We start from the raw sequence: 17,223 nt of genomic DNA on the forward strand, positions 1-17,223 counted from the left end.
GAGAGAGGTTTCCTAGTGTCAAAGTATTGAAGAAATCCATGCCTTCATCATTAGCCGGAAGTAACCAGGGCATGTTGGTACGAAGTTCTGCAAAGTTGTTCTGGAATGGAGTCCCGGATAGAATAATCCGCCTTTTGGTACCAATTCAGCAAAGGCCTTCCAAATAGCGATATTCGGAAGGCTCTTGCTGAACTTTGTACCAAAAGGCGGATTATCCTATCTGGGAGTCCGTTCCAGAACAACTTTGAAGAGCTTCGTACCATCATGCACATGTTACTTTCGCCTAATGATGAAGACATGGTTTTGTTGAATCCTTTGACACTACGCAATCTCCCGACCCCTCGGCGATCCTCTTGAACATGAGAGGAAGAAGAGGATCGTCGAGGGGTCGAGGGTTCCAGGGTCGTCGAGGGGTCGAGGATCGCCGAGGGGTCGAGAGAGGTTTCCTAGTGTCAAAGTATTGAAGAAATCCATGCCTTCATCATTAGCCGGAAGTAACCAGGGCATGTTGGTACGAAGTTCTGCAAAGTTGTTTTGGAATGGAGTCCCGGATAGAATAATCCGCCTTTTGGTACCAATTCAGCAAAGGCCTTCCAAATAGTGATATTCGGAAGGCTCTTGCTGAACTTTGTACCAAAAAGCGAATTATCCTATCTGGGACTCCGTTCCAGAACAACTTTGAAGAGCTTCGTACCATCATGCACATGTTACTTTCGCCTAATGATGAAGACATGGTTTTGTTGAATCCCTTGACACTAGGCAACCTCCCGACCCCTCGGCGATCCTATCGAACATGAGAGGAAGAAGAGGATAAAAAAAGAAGAGGAAGAAGAAAAAAAAGAGGAGAAGAAAGAATAGAGGAGATCTTCTCCTCTATTCTTTCTTCTCCTCTTATTTTTCTTCTTCTTCCTCTTTTTTTTATCGGGAACGAGGGTCGTCGAGGGACATAGATGTAGTGTCGTCGTTGTCGATATATACCCCCTCCCGATAGCTTACTATGATTAGGTAGCTAGTTCTATGTTTGGCACTAATATATCCATCTATCATGTTTGAATAATAATTGCCATGTTGTAAATATTTGTAGAAACTATGGACACCGCCCTAGACGAAGCAACAAAAGAAGCGTTGTTGAGGGACATAATCGCAGAAGGAAGTGGTGCCATCTCGTTGTTTCTCAACGAAACCGATGGTCTGGAAGGAGAGGGTGAACAAGCTGGCTACGGTGACCTAATGCCGGTGCAAGAAGAAGAACATGAGGACGGCTCCGGTGACCCAATGCCGGTGCAAGAAGGAGACCGTGATGACGGCTCCGGTGACTGAACCGAGTCCGGCCAGGTATATATAATATTAGTTAAGCCTATGCTGACTAGCTGATTGATGCATTCATTGTTTTGGTATGTACACATATTAATTAAGTCTTTGTTCTTTTTTCTAGCCCTCCGGATCGAGCACAACTTCGGTAAAGAGACGAGGCCCGAAGAAAAAGTTGAGCTCGGATGAAAAGTTTGAGATCATAGCAATCGCGCCCGATGGCCTACCTATTGAACCCCTCCGGATAAAGAGCGCATTTGTTGCTCAGTGCGAGGTTCTGGTTAGGGACAAGATCCCGATAAGCATCCAGCAATGGTTTAAGCCGGCTACAGAAGACCCTGAGGTGTCTTATGTCAATGATATGCAGAAAAATGATCTTTGGACTGAGCTGAAGTCAAATTTCACCCTACCGCCAGAGGATAATCCAGAGAACCCAATTAAAGAGAAATTAATCAAGTCTTTTGCTCTAAAGAGGATGGCAGAACTATTCAGGAGGTGGAAGAAAGAGCTGAATAAGTTTGTCGAAAATAATGAGACACCAGAATTCAAGGGCAGATATGAGAAGATCAGAGATCACTGGCCCGCATTTGTGGCCTACAAGACATCGGAAAAGAGTCAGAAGATGTCGGCGACAAACAAGCAAAATGCTGCGTAGAAGAAGCTTCACCATCGCACGGGGTCAGGTGGCTACCTCGTAGCCCGGCCTAAGTGGTCCAAGAGTGAGAATGATCTGGTTCATAAAGGGATCGAACCAGAGACAAATAACTGGCCAGACCGTTGCCGGACTTGGTTCTTCGGGGCTGGCGGAACCCTGGACCCTGAAACAGGGAAGTGCATTTGGACGAACGATCAAATGGACATACCAGTCAGTAAGCTTAAGCAGTATATCGAAGCAGCGCAGGAAGGGACGTTCTTTCCAGACAGAGAGAACGACGAGCTCACAATGGCCCTCGGGAATCCCGAGCACCCTGGACGGACACAAGGCACGCCAGGCTCCGTTCCGTGGAAGGTTGGGTTTCCGGACGCAGGCGGTTACAAATCCCATGAGAGGAGGAAAAAAGTGCAGCAGACCCAAATGCAGGCGCTACAAGCAAGGGTAGACGCGATAGAGGAACGAGAAGCAAATCGCAGCAAACATACTGCCGAAGCCTTCCCCGAAGCTACCCCGCCATCTCAGCGCAGAAGCAGCGTGGCTTCCACCGAGCTGCTTCAGCCAGAGCATGCCTTGACGGCTCCTGCCAGCTATCCCATGGATGCTATCACGGAGTCTCAAAATTGCCACCTTATGACGCAATGGATGAATTTGAAGGTCAAGGCGGCTGTTGGCTCAGTTTATCCTACTGAACCCGGCGCAACTTTTCACTGCCGGCCGATTCCAGAAGGATATGCTAGGGTGATGGTGGATGAGATAACAGAGGGATTTGAGGACCTCCAGCTTGACCACCCTACCGGTGAAGGGGAGACTCGGCTGGGGTCTGCTTTGAAGACTCCATGCCTATGGCGGAAGGAGCTCATCAACCTTCCGAACTGGACGCCTCCGCCTCCTCCTCCTCCTCCGGCGAGTCAGGGCACTCCGCCTCCACCGCCTCCTCCTCCGGCGAGTGACGATCAGGGCCCTCGGCCGGCTCCTTCTCCGGCGCGTGGCGGCACTCCGCCTCCTTCTCCGCCTGCGCCGACGCGCCCGAGCAGCCAGCCTCCTCCTTCTCCGCCTCGTCAGCAAGGGCGGAAGAGACCTGCCGCCGCTCCAGCTGCTCCGGCGCGTCGTAGTCCTTCTCCTCCGCCGCTTAAGCAAGTAAAGAAGACAACCACTACGTCTGCTCGGTCGGCGTCTAGCAGTACAACCAGAGGCGGGAGGACATACAGATTCGGTCCTTCTCTGAAGACTCCAGAGAAGTTACCATACGAGAGGACCCAGGAGGAGAACGCCGAGATCGCGCGAGAAGAAGTGAAGAAATTCTTTGAAGGGGTGAAAGCAAAGAAACATCCACCTCCGGAGGAGAAGGTAGATCGGGTGAAAGTGAAGCGCACTCTGGCTGCCCTGACAAAACCACCGAAGTCTGATCCGCCGAAAGGAAACTATGACCGCATTATTGGAAAGGAATTTGCCGAAGCGGAGCGGTCGGGAAGTACTGTCAGTGATCAAAGGCTGAAAGAACGACGAGCTGGGAAAAAAATTGCCCAGCTCGGCAAACAAGCGAAGCAATCGTGCCCCCCGCTCAAGGTGCCTAGCCACAACGTCGATAATGATCCGAGGATGGTGCCCGGTTATAGCAATCTTGCAGATTACCTGCCCGACGAAGTACATTATGAACCCATGGACGTGCAGATACAAAGATACGAGTACGGGAAGCCTCTCGTCAAAGATGAAAGATCTCTATCAACGATGATGCGAAGATTGCATGATTGGTACTTGAAAATCTGCAGAGACTCTGGGGGGGAGGAGTACTTTGTATGCGAGAGTTAAACCGGAGCATGACCTCGTTGGAATTGATCTGTTGCCTGTTCCATTTGAGGAGTTCTATCAGTTTTTCAATCAATTGGCCTCGATAAAACAATGGTCGCCTGCTACTGTCTGTAAGTAGTACTACTTCTGTCATTAAGTTTCTCTATATAGCTTAGCTCTTTCATTGCATGTATTTATAATCATCCTCACTATATTATGCAGATTGAAGATCGTCGAATTGAAGAAAAGACAAGTCGGTGATATTGGGTTCATTAACACATATCTCATAGATGCAACTCAGGTTAAACTTCATGCCGCAGCTACCGAGGCCAGCTTGCTACAATCGTTCGTAATAAATCAAAACAAAGATATAATACTCTTTCCTTACAACTTCAGGTGAGTGTTACTGTCTTGTGCGTATTCGGTTTCCCTTATATATTAGTCAAGGTTATAGTAATGTAATTGATGAGTTATGCATGTGTGTGCAGTTACCACTATATTCTCCTAGAGATTAAGCTTGAGCAGGGAGTAGTAACCGTCTTGGACTCTAAACGAAAAGATCCCAAGGAGTATGCGGACATGACTGAAATCCTCAAGAAGTAAGTTAAATCGATCATTATCCACCATATCAGCAACTTTGTTCATTTCCTGATATCAAGTAATTGTTTTCTTTGTCCGGCAGGGTTTGGAGAAAATTCACCAAAACAGTTCCGGGACTGCCGAAGGAGCTGGAATTTAGACACCCGAAAGTAAGTACTATAGTAGCATATTCCGCGCATCTCCTAGTGATTCAAGCGCTAGTTTCATCAATACCATTTAGCATTCTTGCTTATCAGTTTGATTGACCTCTATTTCTTGTAAAGTGGTTGTGGCAGGAACAAGGGAATGATTTCTGTGGATACTACATCTGCGAGTCCATCTGCCACACGACCTGTGAGCGGGGCGGGTACTCTAACGAACAATATGAAGTACGTAAATAACAACATTCACAATTTTATTTTATTACCATCATTTGTGTTGAGTTTCATTCATTTATATTTATATATATATATATATATATATATATATATATATATATATATATTGACCCCCTTCTTCAAATTAGATGTTTCGGAAGCGGGATGAACTCCTAGCACCAGCTCGCATGCGAGCAATTCAAGAGGAATTGGCGGCATTCTTTCTTGACCACGTGATCCCTGAAGACGGAGAATTCTATGTGGACCCTGAGTCCGTATGATTATATTTGTAAGAGATAATTATTGTATATATGTAGCCGGTAGTGTCAGATAGATATACGAGAACTTGTTGTTCGACCAATCTCTCGGAGAAGGAGAGGTGGTCGATATCACTTCTCTCTGTATATATGCATATATGTTCATGATGATCTTCTGTTTCCTTCGTTTGCTTACTAGCTAGCTAGCGTGTCTAGTCCTCTCTATATACGTATGTATAGTACGTAGCGTCGACCAAGCACGGACATAAGAGAGGACACTTCTCTCTATTAATTATAACTAGCTAACACAATATATGAAACACCTAAATTAACCCCGCAAAACCCCCAACCCCCCCCCCCCCTTCAAAAAAAAAACAAAAACCCCAGCCACAGAAGTGCTGACGCGTGGATGCCTATTGGTCCCGGTTGGTGCCACCAACCGGGACCAAAGGGTCTCCCTGACTGGGCTCTGCGCACTGCCCACGTGGAGGGCCTTTAGTCCCGGTTCTGGATTGAACCGGGACTAAAGGGGGGAGGTATTAGTACCGACACTTTAGTCCCGGTTCCGGAACCGGGACTAAAGGCCCTTACGAACCGGGACTATAGACCCTTTTTCTACCAGTGTCTATAGCCCTTTTCCTAGTAGTGGTTGCAACACGTGGTCCAAAAAATATTGTCAGAGTGTAATGTGGGCCATGTATTAATAAAGTAGTACACCTCTTAGCAACTAGCTAGTACACATTTTGGCTATTGGGTTGGTTATATGTGATATGGTAACTCGACATAGCTGGTAGTTGGCTATACTTAACCATGCTCTAAGCTAGCTCATTTCCACCCACGCACACACTTGCATTAAATTATCCATGCCTCCTTCATTAATGGCGCCCAGCAACCTACATACAGGACCACTGACCTCTCGCTCGCTCGCTCGATCAATGACTAGCTTGAACATCTTCTCATCTCTCTCTATGTAAGAGAACTAACTTCTCATTAACTTCCCGTGATGATATGGATGGATTTGTGATAGGTGTGCGTGATTGCTATATACATATATGTGCTATATGATGAATGCACACGTAATAATTATTGTGATGTACTTCGTGTGACTAGATAAGGAAGACTTAACCGGTGGTGTGTGGGCCCCTTGGCAGATTTGAACGTGAACGGCCGAGTTGCATCGGGTCGACAGGTTTTAAATGATTTTTCTTATTATTAATAAATAGAGAGGCCTCCAAACTGAGGATGGATACGAGTGCTTGACGGGCTAGGACTCGAGTCCTGATTTATTTACAACTCAGTTTGACCTAAGAAGGGATTCCAAGTTTTACAACAGCTTCGTTTCCGCTCAACTGCCACATATACACCACGGAAAAGGACCATCGATGGACTGAACCAACAATGGAGGGCGAAAAGCAGACGATGCCGCCGTCGTCGGCGCGCGACGCCGCAGACCTAATCAGCGGCCTCGATGATGACCTCCTCCTTCACGTCCTGCGCTTCATGCCCGAAGCACGCGAAGTCGCACGCACGTCCGCGCTCTCGAGGCGGTGGCGCGACATCTCGACGCGCGCCCCCGTTCTCCACTTCCGCGACGGGCAAGGCGCCGGCAGCACCACGAAGAAGACTAGTAGTAAGAAGAACAAGAAGAAGAAGAAAAAGGAGGAGGAGGATGGCCACATGCGGTACAACGAATTTATACACAACGTCCTCGCGCGACGGGCCAATAGCGACGCCTACATCGACACGCTCGATTTGAGCAGCTGGCTCTGGCCCGGCGATTCGCAAGCCGATGTGTGGCTCCGCCATGCCATGCAGATAGTGGTTGGTTCCTTGAAATTCCACGTGCGGGCGCCGTCGACGATCAATCTGACGGGACGTGCGGTGGAGAAAAAGCCAAAGCCCAGGCTGCAGCTGCCTCGCTCCACGAGGGCGACAAGGATGTCACTGGAGTTGTACTATGGCTTCCTTCTGCTCCCGCCGACGGTGGAGTTTCATGCGCTAACGGACCTGACTCTATGCACCATAAAATTCATCGACGGCGACGATGACCGTCTCGGCAGCCTGCTATCGTCCTCCTCGTGCTGCCCGAGGCTGCGAAGGCTAACACTCCGGAATCTGTCCGGGGTGAAGCAGCTGCAGCTCAATGGCAGCGCGCTAGAGTTCTTGGGTCTGGACGACCTCTCCGTGAGGCGATTGGTTGTCGACGCCCCACGGCTCTCCGCGCTCCACCTCGGGTTCCACTTCATGGAGTACGACGACGAAGACGAGCACACCAGCCTCACCGTCCGAGCACCCGCGCTGGAGACACTGAATTCCTCCATGCAGCTCGGCTATTGCCAGCAGCTCAACCTCCAAGGTCACACGATCCAACTACTACAAGAGTGTAGCCCTAACGTTCGACGCGACTTATACATACCAGGTCCAGAGGTAGGTAATTAGTCTCATGCAAATGTATGTTCGCTACATGTGGAAATATTACTGCAATTTGTGATTTTATTTTTTGGTACGCATGCAGGTGCACTTTAGCTTTGTTTTTCATTTACATGGAAATTTACATTAATTAGCATCTGATTATCCTTTATACAGGGGCAAACGGAAAAAGAGGTAGATGATGAAATAACAGCGATACCCCAATTCCCCGGCATCACAAATTTGACGATAAGATTTTATTCAAAAAAAGGCAGCCACTTCAGAGCAATTGCGACGGGTCTCCTACAGCGATGCAGCAATCTCCGGTATCTCCACCTAGACGTTCACCTGGTGAGCCTGTAATGTTTCATTAATTACCGTATATATATTTTTGTCTGTGAACGTTGACTCAGAGTTTCAAGGTCGCTGACCGTATTTCTCGTTTGAATTGGATGTATCACCACCGAAGGATGGTCAAAGTGAGAAGGACTACAACACCGGTGGCCTCTCCAGTGGCTGGAAACATGGTGTGGTCTCGTTGAAGTACCTGCGTGAGGTGGAGTTCAGCGGCTTCTCGGGGCAGGGGTACTGCTTCGACTTGGTGCAGCTGCTGCTAGTGAGCGCTCCGGCGTTGGAGAGGATGATCTTGACCATGCAGGCACCTAAAGAAGGCTGCCGGCGCCCAACAATTGACTTGTCATCATTGGAGTCGAGGCTTCCACGCGGTACAGGGAAGTGGACCGCTCGCCTAGCTTTTAATGTGGCAGGGCTGGAGTGGACGCCATATTCGTCGATGCCCGAGGTCGGAGCAGGAGATGCATGAACCACAAGCTTGTAACTTTCTGGTAAACATTTTTACATGCAATGTGAACTAAAATAATCGATGCATGTGAAATATATAATAAGCAAAAGTTCTAAATAAGTTTGCAATTTTCAATTGGAATTCACACCTAAGCTTGCGAGGTCGGTGCTCCAAATGAAGGTTAGCGATTTCCAAATTTTTATAGGGGAGGTTGCTTAAAAGGCACCTAGACATCAGCCGTCCTTGCCACGAGTCAACCTTACGATAGCCTAGTAAGTCTAGAGGAGGTCGACATGATCATAACCTTAGGATGTTGTACGCTTTAACCACATGGATTGATGGAGAACTTCCGGTAGGGTCCGACACCACTACAGGTTGCCCCTGTCAATTTCCTTTTCCTGCCAATGACGGGGCTGACTGGCAAAACTTTTGTTGCGCCCGCATCCCCATCAAGTTGAGGGGACAAGACAACACACGACCTCGGTGTGATAATCAGCCCTCTCGATGCGACTTGGTGAGTTGACGATGATCATCATCGCGACTGACATCTAAGGCATCACTGAAGTTATGGACTAAATTATTCCAGATCTGGATCTAGGATCTGGGAACAACGCGCTTGTCGTAGGATCCCTCGTTGTGACAGGGTGGGGTGCCGAGCGAAAGCTCCGCGCTTTTGCACCAATGACAGGAATACTCGGGGTGCCGCTCTTTTCTTGAAGACGTTGTTGTGGATCTCCTCTCCGCGTCTGAGTTCCGGGTGAAAACCCTTGTCTGGTGTTGCTAGACAGTGACGACGCCTTGCGTCATTCTTCCTCTCGAGGGCGTCCTCGAGGAGTTTAGGTATCCTAGGGTGTTGTGTGGGGTTGGTCTCAGCTTCACCAGTGTTCTCCTTCGGCAGCATAGTTGCTTGCCTTCTACGCGTTCTAGGTAACCTAAGATCTTCTTTATAAGAGGGTTACCTCACCACCTTGTATAGTTTGGTTGTGTACCTTGTTCAATTTCTGCCTTTATTTAGGGGGGGGGGGGGGGGGGGGGGCTGTTTGGAGAGTTGCTGCATGGAATGTGGAAGATTTCCTATAAATAGTGTCATACTTGGCAGGATTCAGAGGGTGGTTCATTCTAATACATTTGCACTGCCTGGATAACTTCTGCCATAATATATTCGTGACGAATTCTGGAGAGCCAGCTGCCGTTGAAGAAATTAACCTCGGGATTCACAGGGCACGATTAAGAAAAGATACTTTAACAAATGATGCAAACAATGGCGTGAGGATCATCTTGCTGTCGCTGATAACAATATTGTTTACAAATGATGCAAACATAGCACATGATTTGGAGCTCAATAGTCAATTGGAACGATTAATAGTTTAACCAGTAAGCCAGTATGTAGCACAACATAGTATAGTTATTACAAAGGTGAAAGATTATCACAGAGGTTGCATTTATTTATCTTTGGTTACGCCGTAATTAACAGTGGTATATATGCCAGGCCGTATGATCAGGCCGGGTTGACCAACCTACAGTTGGTCCTGATCTGCCCGACGGTTCCGTTGGGCGGGCTGAGGTTCCCCATCTTTATCATCGCGGCTGCGAAATCGGCAAAGAAGGCAGCGTTGTCTCCTTTGTACTTGAGCACTATCTTAACCTGCGTCTGGTTGTTCTGGGGGTAGAGAACCTGGTCGGAGTGGAGGAGGCCGCGCAAGCTGGTGAGGTCCGCGTAGTACTTATTGTCGAAGGTCGACCCCGTCGAGTCCAACGGCGCCGGGAAGGTGTCGTTGATGGGGCCATTTTGGGGGCAGTTGGCCTTGAGCCCCTCGGCGAACTGAAAATCGATGCGGGCTTCGTTGTAGAGGCGGAGCCGGTAGTTCTGGCACTGCGCGGAGCCGATGCTGTGCGCGCCGGAGAGCACGGTCATCTCGGTCGCGCTCAGGCCCTTCCTTTGGAACCTCGCGATGAGGTCGCTGCCGTCAGGAGGATTGGTGACGAGGTTGGCGAACGGCGGTGGGAGGTCCCTGTTGGCCAGGTCCATGCTCGCCGTCGTCGAGTCGCGCCGGCCGAGCGGCACCGTCCAGGTTGGCCCGCCGAGCTGCAAATAATGCAAAAGACATCACATGCCGGCGGTTCAAATGAATGTACAGTACTCGCAGTTTCCGCGTCCGGGACTACGTACCAGAAAGGTGCCGTCCCGTGCGGCGAGGGTGAGGATGTCGGCGCAGGAGACGGTTTTTGGGCAGGCTTGCTCCACTGCGGCCTTGATCGTGTCGATGACCTCGAAGCCGCGGAGGGAGTTGATGTTCCCGAAGGCATTCTTCTCGCCGATCGCCGGAGTAGTCGCCGTAGCAGGCACGTTGTCCAGGAGGACCGATCCGTCGCACCCCTAACCAAAATCAAACGCCAAAATTATATACTGTGCGCGGAACGCAATGCGTGCATGATAGAATCGATCGATCTGAGCCAGACAAGTGCATGCATATGGATATTCTCATACCTCGACGAAGCAGTCGTGGAAGTGGAGCCTGAGCAGCGAGGCGCCCATCCGTTTCTCGCTGGCGACGGTAGTGTTCATGACGCTGCGGACGATGGCCTCCAGGTTCGGGCAGGTCGACGCGTAGAACGTCGGGCTGAGCTGCCCGTGGGCGCCGGAGACGAGAAGGACTAGTAGCGCGAGGAATGCGCAACGCCAGGTGGTGGTGCAGGACACCGCCATTGTAAGGGTCTAGCTTGCTTGCTTGCTTTCCTTGGGTGAATGGCACGAGCTGAGTGATGGAGTATGCACCGTACCCATGCCGCTACTTATAGTGCAGTTGCGTCGCGTCCATGCAAGATAGCTGGCTTTGCATATTACGGCCTCCTCACCAAAGTCAGAGCTTACCTCTCGGTGGCCATGCATGCGTGCAAACTTCGCCATCGATCGCGCTGGTCGTCCGGTGAGCTTACAAGCTGCGTTGCGCTGGCATAGTAAATTAGTAACACTACTTGCGAAGTCAAAGCGTGTAGCTTAGCGAGAATGCTGCCGCCATGCATGCATGCTTACCGATCGAGAATGCATATGTGCATGTGATACTGTGGACTTTGGCCAGCAGCCGCCTGCATGCATTATTTCTGAATGTTACGTATAATGGGAGATTACCGAGCAGAGCTGGCTCTTGGGAGCCCGAATGTACAGCTAAATCGTCTGTCGATCGCGTAGGGACGTTCTAGATGTATATATACTGCCACTTGCCTACTTGTGTGTCTAGCTAGCTGGCTTGCTGCCCTCGTTCTTCATCCTCACTCCACTGCTAAAAGTAACCATGGACGTGCTCCATTTCGTCATGGCGCGTGCAACCCAAGATCTTTGCTGAGGACGGCGTCACCTTCACACGGCCGGAGTACGTACGTCGTGCGTATGCATGCGTGCGTGCGCAGCCATGATCATGGATTATTATTGTTTTTGTGGGAAACAGTGAATATATTACACTTTAGCTACATGTGAGTCGCCTGCATTTTGAATTTAGGCCAGCTGATCTTTTGGCCGTTTGATCTGTTCTGAGATCTATGCCTTTGTTTGTTTTCTGGCTGGTGCTTTTGGTCTGTTGGGTTGGATGGAATCGACTTACCCCTTATTTGGGACAGTCGATGTGCTTGTTGGGCTCGTTCCCGACGCTCGTTAAGATCTCAATGCCCGTTTAGGCTTGTGAGCACAGCCCGCGTTGTGCAGGTGACCGGCACCTTGTCTCTTGCAGCCCTTCCACACAGAGAGAGTTGAGCACCCTCTCATTAACTTCGGGCCCGTCTCTCTCACTCACTTCTCTCTCAATCTTTTCGGCTCTCTAGGGTTCGTTGGTTCTTGCTACTCCCGTGTTGATATCCGCATTTGTTCTTGTTATATCTATGGAACTATCAGGTTACGATTGAGTTCTTGAGTTATGTTTTAGTCTTCTTCTTCAGGTTTTTCTTGGCGGTGCCTGGTTAGGTTTCGTCTCCTCCAACCTAATCTTCGGTCCTCTGTTTTGCCTAAGGTATGAATTCCCCATGCTCGAATATGTGCTTTGTTCTTGTGATTTGTGCCTTTTCCCCTTTGATGTAGAGTTGTTGGTTAGTGAGCGATTATATCCGTATTTATTTAGTTGATTTGTTGGTCACTATCTAGTTAGGAAGCTATGTAGCTATCTCTTTTCTTCTTCTTTTTCTAGCTAGAGACCTTTGGATTTCTCATATTCATTTGTCCTGTGAGTAAATCCCCAAATCCGCTTCTTTCTCATGCGAATTAGCCCCATCCCATGTTGTTGTTTCCTTTCCCCTTTCTTCAGTTTGATAGCACCACTGTTTTGGTAACCGAACGAAATTTCGCGATCTCGCCCGGTTACCGCATTTATCGCCCCCCCCCCCCCCTCTCGAGAAACACTCATACCGGGCAAAAAATCTCGAAATTTTTGAATATTTTGAATTCAAACGCTGAGAGTGTAGTTAAATACAGGGCATCTCTTCTGTACTAACATAAGTGGTTGTGGCCTAGTGGCAACGCCTGCCTTTCCTCAACAGCGCGTCTCGTGTTTGAATCTTGACCCACGCTTTTTACTATCTATATCGACTTCAAAAAAATTGAATTCAAAATTTAATTTCAAATTTCGTCCTTTTTTTCCGGTATTTTGCGGTTACCATGGTAACCGCGAATTCCTGTGCCCCTTGAGAAAAAATGTGCACTTGGGATCCAAAACCTTGGATAGAACACAACCTGTCACTATGGCCTAAGACACCACAAATGTAACAGAACTCAGGCAGAAATTCATATACAAAAGGGCACCAGTTTTTGTCCTCCTCCTCCGGTGTCTTTGAAGGCCCCTGGAAGATCATTTGTCCTTCCTCCTCCTCCTCCTTGTCAAGTCTGAAACCTCTCATCAGTGGTACCTTGATGTTTATTCTGACCATAATCCTCAAGTATTTACCCATTGCTCTTCCATCTGGTCTTGCCTCTACTTCAGTAACCTCTCCCAATTCCGATCCAATGGTTTCCCCGGCATCCCTATTCATTCAACCAAGTGGCAGCCGGAGCACTCTCACCCATATCGGGATCAGTAGTATCGAAAGAATAGTCCTCGATCCGCTTTCTTGGTACATAATCTTCTAAGACTAGCAGATCGTTCCCAAAGTCCCAGGGCCCATTGTCTAAAGCCATCTTCTTCCCCAACTCCTGTCCAAATGTAAACAAAAATGTATTACAGTGAACACCTCTGATTTGTCATACGCCCCAGCGTTTCTGCAACTGCCATCGCTTCAACGAAAACCGGCTTCTCCTAGAAGAGTTTAGGCAGCGCCTGTGGTTCTACGATTCCCGCCTTGCCAGATCCAGACCAGCCGATTTTGATTCCTTTCTTCTCCTTCTCTGACAGCCTCAACCCCTGCAGCAGTCCCTCGACTCTCCGTCAACGAACAGTTGCACAACGTCAATCGGTTTACTCGCCAGCGAAGAAGAAATCGCCAAAGACGAGACGAAACCGTCACACACGGGATGGACGAGCGGTTTTTTTGCTTGCTCGCTCGCTCGAGTTGGAGTGGGGTTCAGATCTCAGTTACTAATTCGTCCTTTTCATCACTCCCCCTCAGCCTCTCGTCCCCTTTCTTATCTAGGGCGCCGTCACCCCACCGCCGCACCATCCCACGCGCGCCGGTGCCGCGCCCCCGCCCCGTTCCCCCAGTACTCCTTGTTAGATTTATAATCCCGTATGATATACTTAACAGATTGTAAGGCAGGCGTTAGATCACCTAATAGCACAGATCAGATAGATGGATTAGATTCTTACCACCAATGGAAGCAGTCATTGGTGTCCACGGTGCAAAGTCCCGTGCCTGCTCGATGCAGGCTTGATGCAGCCTCGGTGAAGATGCTCACTGCAGGTAGCGGCGCCCCTCGGGGTGCCACCGGCACTGCCCTGGGACAGGGGCAGAGCTTGGAGATGATCTTCCCGTCGTGCAGCGCTCCCCCAGATCGGTTAGGGTTTAGGGATGTGGGGAGCAGGAGTAAACCGTACGAGAACTAGTCTGACGTAGGTGCCGGCTGCTCCCCCATATTTTTATGTGCGCTGGCGATAGGGGACCAAAACCATAGTTGGTTAGGGTGCCCCCGATCAGGACGCGTAAGTTGAGATCGAGGGGTATGAACGTTGGTTCGTGACCTTCCCATTTCTCTTTTTAACGTAACTTATTTCTGATCTTTTATTTTCGTTTTGGCCCATTGGGCCTGTAGATCAATACCAACACTCCCTCCCATCACCGCCGCAGTCTCCCGCCTTTCCCCGATGTCCGACCTGGCGTCACTGCCTCTGCTGCTTGCCGCGCCCGGACGCCCGACCCGCCCTCGCTCCCTCCGTTGCTCGCCGCCGGATCCACGCCTGGCAATATGGAATTTCTTATTCGGATGCTAAGGACGCTGCCTGTTGCTGCCCAAGAAGCCTGACGGTGAGAGCAGTTCGTCAATAAACAGGTACTTGTCACACCTGGCCACTTGTCCGCCACTTGTCCAGTGTGACGTGGCAAGGATCGGGCCCCAGCTGAAAGTGTGCGTGAGTGTGAGCGAGGGAATGATAAAAGGGGCAGCCAGCCGCCTGTGGCAAGGCATGCGATGTAACAGACTGTCACTCACCTAATCCTTCCTCGGGAAGCATTTCCCCTTCTTCCTCTCCAAGTCTCTCTCTCGCTCTCCCTCACCTACTTCAGATCCCCTCCTCTCCGGTTCGTTACAGTTGGTAATCGGAGCCAAATCGCTCCGAAAATTTTCTCCCCACCGCGCTGGTTACAGATCGGTAACATCCACCGCGCCGGTGTGTGCTGCTTCGGCAAGCGCACCCGAAATCAGTCGCGGGGTTCGATCTCCTCCACGCACGGCGACGGCGCCCTCCAAAGCCTCGGCGGCGACGCGTCAGGTTCTGGCCGCCATGGACGAAGGCAACAGCAACATCACCAAGATGCTCGAGTCCCTCCTCGCCAAGATGGACGAGCAGAAGGCAGTCCACGACAAGCAGATCGAGATTCAGGCCGCCTTCAACGCGCAGATCTCTCAGGATGTGCGCGGCCTCGCCCGGCAGATCGATCTGACGCAGGCCGACGTCGTCGCAAGACGGTGGAAGGCCCGGCGACGCCGTCGGGGTGGTCGGTCACCACCGTGCTGCACCAACCACCACCACCGCCACCGCCCCCGCCGCCCCCACACTCGCCGCACGTGGCCACCGAACAGGGCCGCCCGGCGACCGCTCACGCGCGTCTCGGGGATCATCGACCTCCGCTGATTCCGGTGCCTCCACAGGGCGGATTCGTGGCCCCGGCTGCCGCGCCCTCCCCAACAGCGGGCCACTACGGCAACGACTACCACAAGCCACCGAAGCACGACTTCCCTCGGTTCGATGGCTCCGCCACATACCTGTGGCTGGATCGCTGTCTGGCGTACTTCGAGCTCTACAAGGTCGCACCACACAACTGGGTGGCCACTGCGGCGCTGTATATCGAAGGCCAAGCAGCGCAATGGCTGCAAGCATTTCGGCAAACACATCGCGACATCACCTGGGAGGTCTTCACGTCGGCCGTGCTCGAGGAGTTCGGTGCCGACGAGTTTGAGGTGGTCATGCACAAGCTGCTTCAGCTCCGACAGACCACCACGGTCGCCGAGTACCGTACGGCGTTTGACGAGCAGATGTACCACCTGCTCGCACTCGACCCGTCCATCAACACTAAGTTCTTCGTCACCCAGTTCATCCTGGGCCTGAAGGACGAGCTACGCGCCCCGGTCCGTCTGCAGGCGACCTCGAGCATCACCAGGGCGTCGGTGTTGGCGCGTATTCAAGAGGAGGAGCTGGGCTCGACCACGTGCCCACGCATCACACCATCGGGGCGACCTCCACCGGCGGCGGCTCCACCACAACCCCGGGCGGCCGCGCCCAACCGCGCCCCCACGGACGACTATGCGCGCGAGCGGCAACTCCGCGACTATCGCCGCGCCAACAATTTGTGCTTCAAGTGCGACGACAGATACTCGCGGGAGCACCGGTGCGCACAGCCTGCCTAGCTGCTTACCATCAGTGTCGGCGATCACGGGGAGGTGCTCTCCGACGACACCATCCACGCGCTGCAACTCCTCGACGACCCCAGACCGGTCGCGCAGCCGCCCGCTCCTGCTGGGGATGCTCCAGAGTGTTGCCTCCTCTCGTCGCACGCGCTGGACGGCACCGAGTCGGCGACGATGATCCGCCTGCGCGCACTGGTGGGCAACCAGGTCATGCTGCTGCTCCTTGATTCGGGCAGCTCGCATAGCTTCGTCAACAAGTCCTTCGTCGATCGCCTCGGGCTGGCGACAGAAGAAATGCCGCGGGTGGACGTGCGCGTCGTCAACGATGACCGCCTCTCCTGCAACCGCGTCGTCCCCGAGCTCAAGTGGTGGATGCAGGGGCACACGTTCGCCACCCCGATGCATGAGCTGGACATTGGCGCGTACGATGGCATTCTGGGCCTGGACTGGCTTGCCCAGCACAGCCCCATGACATGCCACTGGCAAGACAAGTGGGTCAAGTTCACACACGATGGCGAAGAGGTGACGCTCCGGGGCGCGCCCACCAAGGCGTCCACCACCCTTAAGGCGATCAAACCCGACGAGCTGCGCAAGATGATCGCGGGCAACGACGTCTGGGCCATGGCCATGGTGGACACATGCGGGCGCGCACCGCCTCCACGGTGCAAATGCGCCAGCCAGACGCCCCTCGCCGATCTCCTGGAGGAATTCGCCGACGTCTTCGCCGCCCGTTAGGGCCTGCCGCCCCATCCCCCATCGCCAGTATGACCACGCCGTCACACTGGTGGAAGGCGCAGTCCCCGCCAACACTCGCCCGTACCGCTACTCGCCGCTGCAGAAGGACGAAATCGAGCGCCAGGTCAAAGAAATGCTCGACGCTGGCATCATCACGCACAGCGTCAGTCCGTATGCCGCGCCGGTCCTGTTGGTCAAGAAGAAGGACGGAACCTGGAGGTTTTGCGTCGACTACCGTCGCCTGAATGATGCCACGATCAAAAACAAGTTCC

The 17,223-nt window shown here is 51.5% G+C and overlaps 2 protein-coding genes and 1 pseudogene across 2 annotated transcripts; 2 read left to right on the forward strand and 1 right to left on the reverse strand.

Moving 5' to 3' along the window:
• The first annotated feature begins 6,365 nt into the window (after positions 1-6,365).
• Positions 6,366-7,493, forward strand: LOC147963647 (putative FBD-associated F-box protein At5g56400). The gene is made up of 2 exons (XM_087529652.1): positions 6,366-7,323; positions 7,483-7,493. Exons 1-2 carry the CDS (start codon positions 6,366-6,368, stop codon positions 7,491-7,493), a joined length of 969 nt encoding a protein of 322 aa, XP_087385778.1.
• Positions 7,494-9,524: 2,031 nt separating this feature from the next.
• LOC125515303 (peroxidase 22.3) lies at positions 9,525-10,937 on the reverse strand. The gene is made up of 3 exons (XM_048680748.2): positions 10,667-10,937; positions 10,349-10,555; positions 9,525-10,264 (listed from the first exon to the last, which is right to left on the reverse strand). The coding sequence occupies exons 1-3, from the start codon at positions 10,883-10,885 to the stop codon at positions 9,677-9,679; spliced, it is 1,014 nt and encodes a 337-aa protein (XP_048536705.2). The 5' UTR covers positions 10,886-10,937; the 3' UTR covers positions 9,525-9,676.
• Positions 10,938-15,775: 4,838 nt separating this feature from the next.
• Positions 15,776-16,951, forward strand: LOC147963648 (uncharacterized; annotated as a pseudogene).
• The last annotated feature ends 272 nt before the right edge of the window (positions 16,952-17,223 follow it).

Source organism: Triticum urartu, chromosome 6A, assembly GCF_056163025.1.
Source record: "Triticum urartu cultivar PI428250 chromosome 6A, HENAU_Tu73, whole genome shotgun sequence".
Classification (NCBI taxonomy): Eukaryota; Viridiplantae; Streptophyta; class Magnoliopsida; order Poales; family Poaceae; genus Triticum; species Triticum urartu.